The sequence below is a fragment of the Leucoraja erinacea genome, chromosome 1 (assembly GCF_028641065.1).
Source record: "Leucoraja erinacea ecotype New England chromosome 1, Leri_hhj_1, whole genome shotgun sequence".
NCBI lineage: Eukaryota > Metazoa > Chordata > Chondrichthyes > Rajiformes > Rajidae > Leucoraja > Leucoraja erinaceus.
This window is the reverse complement of record NC_073377.1, coordinates 117769481-117776996: the sequence shown is the minus strand read 5'-3', so window position 1 is coordinate 117776996 and position 7516 is coordinate 117769481. Positions and strand designations below refer to the sequence as shown.

At 44.1% G+C, this 7516-nt stretch overlaps 1 protein-coding gene across 1 annotated transcript in view; it reads left to right on the top strand.

Moving 5' to 3' along the window:
• Window positions 1-1625: 1625 nt before the first annotated feature.
• Window positions 1626-7516, top strand: part of ppp2cb (protein phosphatase 2, catalytic subunit, beta isozyme) — a 17782-nt gene continuing 11891 nt past the window's right edge. The window contains exon 1 of the mRNA XM_055641997.1: window positions 1626-1878. Within this exon, the coding sequence (XP_055497972.1) occupies window positions 1777-1878 (102 nt within the window). The 5' untranslated portion in view covers window positions 1626-1776. The remainder of the gene's footprint in view (window positions 1879-7516) is intronic.

Sequence of the window (7516 nt, the reverse complement as noted above, 5' to 3'; positions counted from 1 at the left end):
TAAATGTCAGGTTATCCACTTTGGTGGCAAAAACAGGAAAGTAGAATTATCTGAATGGTGGCCGATTAGGAAAATGGGAGACGCAACGAGACCTGGGTGTCATGGTACACCAGTCATTGAAAGTAGGCGGAAGGTACTCAAAAATGCTGGAGAAACTCAGCGGGTGCAGCAGCATCTATGGAGCGAAGGAAATAGGCGACGTTTCGGGCCGAAACCCTCTGCCGCGTGAAAGTAGGCATGCAGGTGCAGCAGGCAGTGAAGAAAGCGAATGGTATGTTAGCATTCATAGCAAAAGGATTTGAGTATAGGAGCAGGGAGGTTCTACTGCAGTTGTACAGGGTCTTGGTGAGACCACACCTGGAGTATTGTGTGCAGTTTTGGTCTCCAAATCTGAGAAAATACATTCTTGCCATAGAGGGAGTACAGAGAAGGTTCACCAGACTGATTCCTGGGATGTCAGGACTTTCATATGAAGAAAGACTGGATAGACTCGGCTTGTACTCGCTAGAATTTAGAAGATTGAGGGGGGATCTTACAGAAAACCTACAACAATTCTTAAGGGGTTGGACAGGCTAGATGCAGAACGATTGTTCCCGATGTTTGGGAAGTCAAGAACAAGGGGCCACACAGTTTCAGGATAAGGGGGAAATCTTTTAGGACCAAGATGAGAAAAACATTTTTCACACAGAGAGTGGTGAATCTCTGGAATTCTATGCCTCAAAAGTTGGTTGAGGCCAGTTCATTGGCTATATTTAAGAGGAAGTTAGATGTGGCCCTTGTGGCTAAAGGGATCAGGGGGTATGGAGAGAAGGCAGGTACGGGATACTGAGTTGGATGATCAGCCATGATCATATTGAATGGCAGTGCAGGCTCGAAGGGCCGAATGGCCTAGTCCTGCACCTATTTTCTATGTGTCTATGTTTCGATGAAGAAGATGCTAATTTCAGAGTATGAAAATGGCCAAAACATTTTTAATACTGAAGATATGAAAGTGAATTAGGTGTCAAATTAAACTTCTTTTTATGCTTTATCTGATGGGATACATTGCAGGCTTGATTTTTAAAATCTCAAAATGTTGTAACATTGCTACCTTAGGCATCTCACCATTCACACCGATCCCTACTGCACTTGGTCATACTCTCTTATCCCTTTTTGGAGCTTTTTGTGGATTGTGGATGATCAGCCATAGTCACACCGAATAATTACATAATCTCATTGAATGGCGGTGCCGGCTCGAAGGACCGAATTGCGTACTCCTGTACCTGTTGTCCATGTATCGACACTGCCTGACCCGCTGAGTTACGCCAGCACTTTGTGTCCATCTGCGGCGGGGACAAGGAGCTCCGAGAGAGATCACGTGTGCCTCTTTTTCCCCCCTCACGCGGCAGAGGCGCAAATGCCGGAGCGGTGACGTCAGTGGTGCGCGGGAGGATCACGTCAGTCGCGCGCACGCTCCCTCCGATTCAAATCCAACCGACGGTCGTGCGCGCGCGCCCCGCACCCCTCCCCACCCCCACCAAAGCGCGCGATCGTGTACTGCCTTCCCATCTCCACCACGCGACCGGGTACGTGCGCGTCCCCGCCACCGAAGCGCGCGGCTAGTGCGTGCGTGCGCGCCCCCTCCCCCGCCCTCTGGCGCGCTGCTGGTTCGCTCTGGTTCTTCTCGCGGACGCCGCCGCCGAGCTCCTCGGGGCTCCCGACTCCATGTAACGTGTCCGCCGCTTCTCCTCTCACGGTGAATAACAAGGAGAATTGTCTTTTAAAAAGCCGGTGACCATGGAAAGCAAGGCGTTCGCCAAGGAGCTGGACCAATGGGTCGAGCAGCTGAACGAGTGCAAGCAGCTGAACGAGAACCAAGTGCGGACTCTGTGTGAGAAGGTGAGGTGGTGATGGGGTGGGTATAAATCGAGGCCGAGGCTTGAGCCGGGCCTTCTACTGAATGGGGTGGGGGGTGGACGCAGCAGCAGCGAGGGTCCCTCCCGTGCGCCCACGGGTATGCCTCGCTGGCCGGCCCGCCCGCCCACGGGTGGGCCACGGTCACCCTCCTCGAGTAGGCCGCACTTCCCCCTGCCACATAGTGCGCCATAGACCAGACAGGACGCCGCCAAATAGCAGGCGCCTGCCTTCCAGCTGCGCCCCCCTCCCTCCCCCATGGATGAGTGCGAGCGGGCACGTTGCTGCAGTCTCTGGGAGTGGCGGCGTCTGGCTGCTTCAGATCCATGGTGACAAGACCAGTAGGAACAAGTGTGGGGAAATAGTCAGCGAGCCGAGTTGAGAACCATAAAAAGTGTCGACTCCGTGGTGGAGGATGCCTCTACGATGAGACATAGGAACTGAATTAGGCTATTCAGCCTATCAAGTCTACTCTGCCATTCAATCACGGATGATCTATTTCCCCCCCTGCTGCCTTTTTCCTGTAACCTTTGACAAAGGACATTTATTGTCACATACACCAATTAGTGCAGTGAAATTTGAGTTACCATGCAGCACACAAATAAGATAAACGCAACCCTTTAGAATTTAACATAAAACATAAAAAAACATCCCTGCACAATGGAATCAACGTTTCCCACTGTGAGGGAAGGTACCAAAGTTCAGTCCTCTTCCTCTGTTCACCTGTGGTCGGGGCCTATTGAGGTCTCTGCAGTCGCCACTACAGCGGCCCCGATGTTTCAGGCCCTTGAACGGAAAAACACTATCAGCGGCCCGGAGTCTCCGAATCGACCGTTCCTACCGGAGACCGCAGCTCCCGAAGTCCACTGGCCGTGCTGGGTGGAGATTCAACACTAGCGACCTCGGCGAGAGATCCCAGGCTCCGCGATGTCAAAGTCAGCGGCGCCCGCGGCTGGAAGTTCCACAAACCACAGCTCCACGGTGTTGAAGTCGGCAGTCGCAGCACTCCAGAGCTCCAACACGGCGATTTCCGATAAGGCATCGCTCGCTCTGCGGTGGAATCCAGTACTGCACCGCTGAAGCTATGGTCGGTCTCCGGCCGCAAAGGCCACGCCAATCCAGATGGTAGGCCGCGTGAAGGGGACGAAGATGCGGCTCGGAGGATAGACGCATCCTCGACCAGGAAGTGACTAAGAAAAAACGTTTCCCCCCTCCCTCCCCCACATAAAAAAGATTTAAGACCTCCAAAAACAAACTTTAAAACAGACTAAAAATAACAAAAAAGATGAGAGGACAGACAGCTGCAGGTGAGGCAGCCACACTCGAGGGCGACACCATCTTTACTAATCAAGAATCTATCAATTTCTACTTTAAAAATATCCAATGACATGGCCTCCACAGCCGTCTTCCACAATTAATTCCACAGATTCAACACCCTCTGGCTAGATAAATTGTTCCTCATCTCCATTCTAAAGGTACTTCCTTTTTATTCTGAGGCCATGTCTAGGATGGTCCAAGAGTCCCATTCCTGAAAACATCCTTTCCACGTTCATTCAATCTAGGCCTTTTGTTTTCCAGTGGGTTTCAATGTGATCCCCCACATTCCTTTAAACTCGAGAATACAGGTCCAGAGACTTCAAACGTTCCTTGTAAGTTAACCCAATTGTCTGCAGGATCTTTCTCATAATCTTCCTTTGGACTCCAAAGTCAGTGCATCCTTCCTCAGATATATGACCCAAAATTGCTTGCAATATTCCAAATGTGACCTCACCAGTACCTGATAAAGCTTCAACATTAAATATTTTCTATTCTAGCCCCCTCAAAATAAATTTGCATAGGTATTTGCCGACTCAACCTACAAATTAACTTGTGTTTAAGAAGGAACTGCAGATGCTGGAGAATCGGAGGTACACAAAAAAGCTGGAGAAACTCAGTGGGTGCAGCAGCATCTATGGAGCAAAGGAAATAGGCAACATTGTGTACCTACAAATTAGCTTTTTGGTAATCGTGCACCAGTACTCCCAAATCACTTTGCACCTTTGACTTCTGAATCCTTCCCATTTAGAAAGTAGTGTAAGCCTTTATTTCTCCTACCAAAGGGCATGACTGTACACTTTGTGTTCAATTTGGCACCTAGTTCATCCTCCCAACCTGTCAAAGTCCTTCTGCAACCTACCTACTCACTGCTCCTCTACCTATTTTCATATCATCAGGCCCCATCCAGATCATTAACATATAACTTGCAAATTAGCAGACCCAACACCAACCCCTGCGGACCACCGCTAGTCACCGACCATCGACCAGAAAAGGCCCTTTTTATTCCCACTCTGCCATTTGCCAGTAAACCAATCTTTTATCCATACTAGTACCTGTCCTCTAATACCACGGGCTCCTCTCTTGTTTAGCAGCCTTCCACGTGGCACTTTAACAAAGCCTTTCTGAAAATCCAAGAAAACAACATCCACTGACTGTCCTTTGTTCTGCTTGTTTCCTAACTGCTTCTCTACGGAGGCTATCTAACATGCTACGTATCTTCAGCATTTCTGATTCTATTGATGTTCCAGTGGACTTGCTGAAATGGTTCAGTCACAAGTCTGCAAGTTTTGTTTTCTCCTCTGTTGCTGAGGTCTTCACAAATCCGTTCCTCCGGGAATGCCGACTAATCTGCTCAATATTTCCAGCATTGTGATTGTCAGATTTCCAGCATTCACAGTGTTATTTCACTAGTTCTGATTACTAGTTCCAAGCCATTTCCTTTCAAAGAAAAATAACTTGTTGAACCTGTGGAAAGATAAAGTTATGTTTCAGGGTGATGACCCTGAAATAATGAGGGGGAAAAAACAGGCGGGTTTAAATATCCTTCTCTATGGCGTTTGCATTTTAAAACACTTTTTATTTTTTTTAAACTTTTACAAATCTGATTAAGTGTCATTCATTGGACCTGAAACTTCAGCTCTGTCCCTCTTCACAAATGCTTCCTCACATATTGAATATTTCCAGCATTTTGTTGTCACTTATGATTCCAACATTTGCAGTTTATTGATTTTTATCTCTTTTGAATTTTGTTGGCTATGCATGCAAACTTTTGCAGTGTGAAAGCTTATTACCCTTTTAAAGTCTTAAATCTGTTTTGATATTGTAATGTCTGCATTTTGTTGTTTAGAGAATCATCCGGTATTGCAGCCATTCAAGCCATAGTTTCTGAGCTGGCCTTTTCAAAAATGTGTCCTGTCAATCCCCTGCTCGTGCTTTCCCGTGGCTTACACATCTATATTCCATAAAAATGCACCAATTTTCTTTTAGAAAGCTGTCATTGAATTTGCTGAACTTTGACCGTCTGATTATTATCTTCCAGATCATAACATCTCACTGTATAAATCATTTCTCCTGGTCTCCCCTCGGGTTCTTTTACAAATAACTTTGAACATCCTGCTAAATCCCACCCTTAGCCCCATGTGCTACAGAGGGGATAACGCGTCATTGAATGTCTCCAAATAATGGAAAATATATACTTCGTCCCGGAAATTGTTTTGTAATTCTTCACTACCTTCTCCAAGGTGCATCGTTCTTGAAGTGTGTTATTTAATTGGACAGATATTCCAAGTAATTGTGAATTATTAAGAATATGGGGTAATATTGTAACTTACATTAAAAAAAAAATGCTTGTTCTATTCTCACGAATTCTATCCAATTGCAGGATAATAATGTAGGGAGGAACTGCAGATGCTGGGTTATACCGAATTATAGTATTATAATAGGATTATAGTAGCTGTATTTAACAATGTGAATCATTGTCTTCTTTAAATTGAAACTGAAATTATAGTGATGAAATTGTGTTCCTGTAGTTTAAACTGAAATGAATATGAATAGTTATTTGTTTTGGGCATCAATTATTTTTGTGTTATTGCACTCACGGGAAAGAGCATAGAGGTGATTATTACATGGATTGGAGGACTTTATTATGGGAAAAGATTGGCTAGGTTGAGAGGTGACCTGATAAAAATACGCATATAATGAGTGGCGTAGGTAGAGTCAAAAACAAAAAAAAAGCATGGGTTTAAGCTGAGAGGAATGAATACTCTGCCAGAGACATTTTGACAAATGGGCAAGGCAAAGAAGGATATAGATCAAATGCAACCAAATTGGACGTGTGGGTGGGCAAAAGGTTGGCGAGGACATAGTGGGCCAAAGGGCGGATTTCTGTGCTGCATTGCTTTATGTCCTTATCTTTCAACTGAATACAAATCAATTTGTTAGTAAAAATGCTTGACTTTAAGTTGCAGCTAATAAGGGGGGTGGGGGAAAGGAGGTTGGTTCAAACCATGTAAAGCTATAGGCAAATTGCAGCTGGTTTGATGCTAAAAGCAAACATTTCTGTGAGAAAATCTTTTAAAAACCATTATATCTGGAAATAAATACCATCCAATTTGAAATGGCTGGAATAAGACCCAGAAGTGGCCAGATAAATGTATTAGCCAAACTATAATCCAAATTTTTTGCCCAGTGAGAAATTGTTAATAGTTTTTTTTTTTACTATAACATCAAATATAGATGTATGCATTGGGTGGTGAAGTGCAGTCTGTTTAATCTCCACATAACAAGATGTTATTTCCAAGAAAATTATCTCTGTTCAGACCGATGTTTCACTGGCTGCATTTCATTGATTTGGTGGGATCTTTTATTCCTGTTTATTTCATGCAAACATTTCCCTATGCCATCATTTGTCAATATTGGAGCATTGGCTATTGTGAATAATTTGTCTTTTGATATTTTTATTCAACAACTATATTTGTTAAAATAATAATTTGATGATCTGCATGCTTATTCTCCCCCTTAATGTCATGTATTGTAGAATTCTATTCAGGTTGTTTACAGCCCATCAAAGAAATGATGAGATGACTTTCCAGACGTCTGCTATTAGTTTTTGGTGATCTAAGAGCGGTTGTTTGTGCAAATCTTAGCTGAGATTGTATCATATGCTAGATTGTGCGTGGTGACAGTGAGTAGAAAAACAAATCTTCTTTCTCCTGTTGTCCTGATTTAGATTTGTAGCTTCAAATGAAAATCACTAATATAAACCACCAGTGTACAGCGCTGATAGTTAAATGATTGGTTGTGAATTGAGAAATTTCTAGTGTAAAAAAATCTTTGGCGCCACCACACCAATAATTTTTTTTGTCATTGCCGCTTGATCTTAATCTTGTTGTCTATGTAAAGAAACATTATTTGAAGGTCATGCATATTAAATTCAACCAAGTAGTCAATTAAAGATCAATTGCAGGAATATTCATGTCACAGGGGCATAAATCCTCTCAGCTTTATTTACCAGTCATCCAGGATAGATAACAACAAATAATCTGCACGAGGAACAGCTGGTCAAGCATCATTTGTGGTGGGGGGGGGGTGTGTGGTTAGGAATTGTTAACTTTTCAGAACCTTTAATTAAGGCTATGAGTGGAGAGAGAATGTAGCTAGGATAAAGGGGAGTGGGTTGTGAAATGACAGGGTCCAGTGGGTTGGTTACGACATTTGAGGATATATTGTAGGCTGTCAGCATTGACACACTATTTTTATGTTTAGGGAATGCTTTTAGAATATGTTCTTGCAATCAGGAGCAACTGTA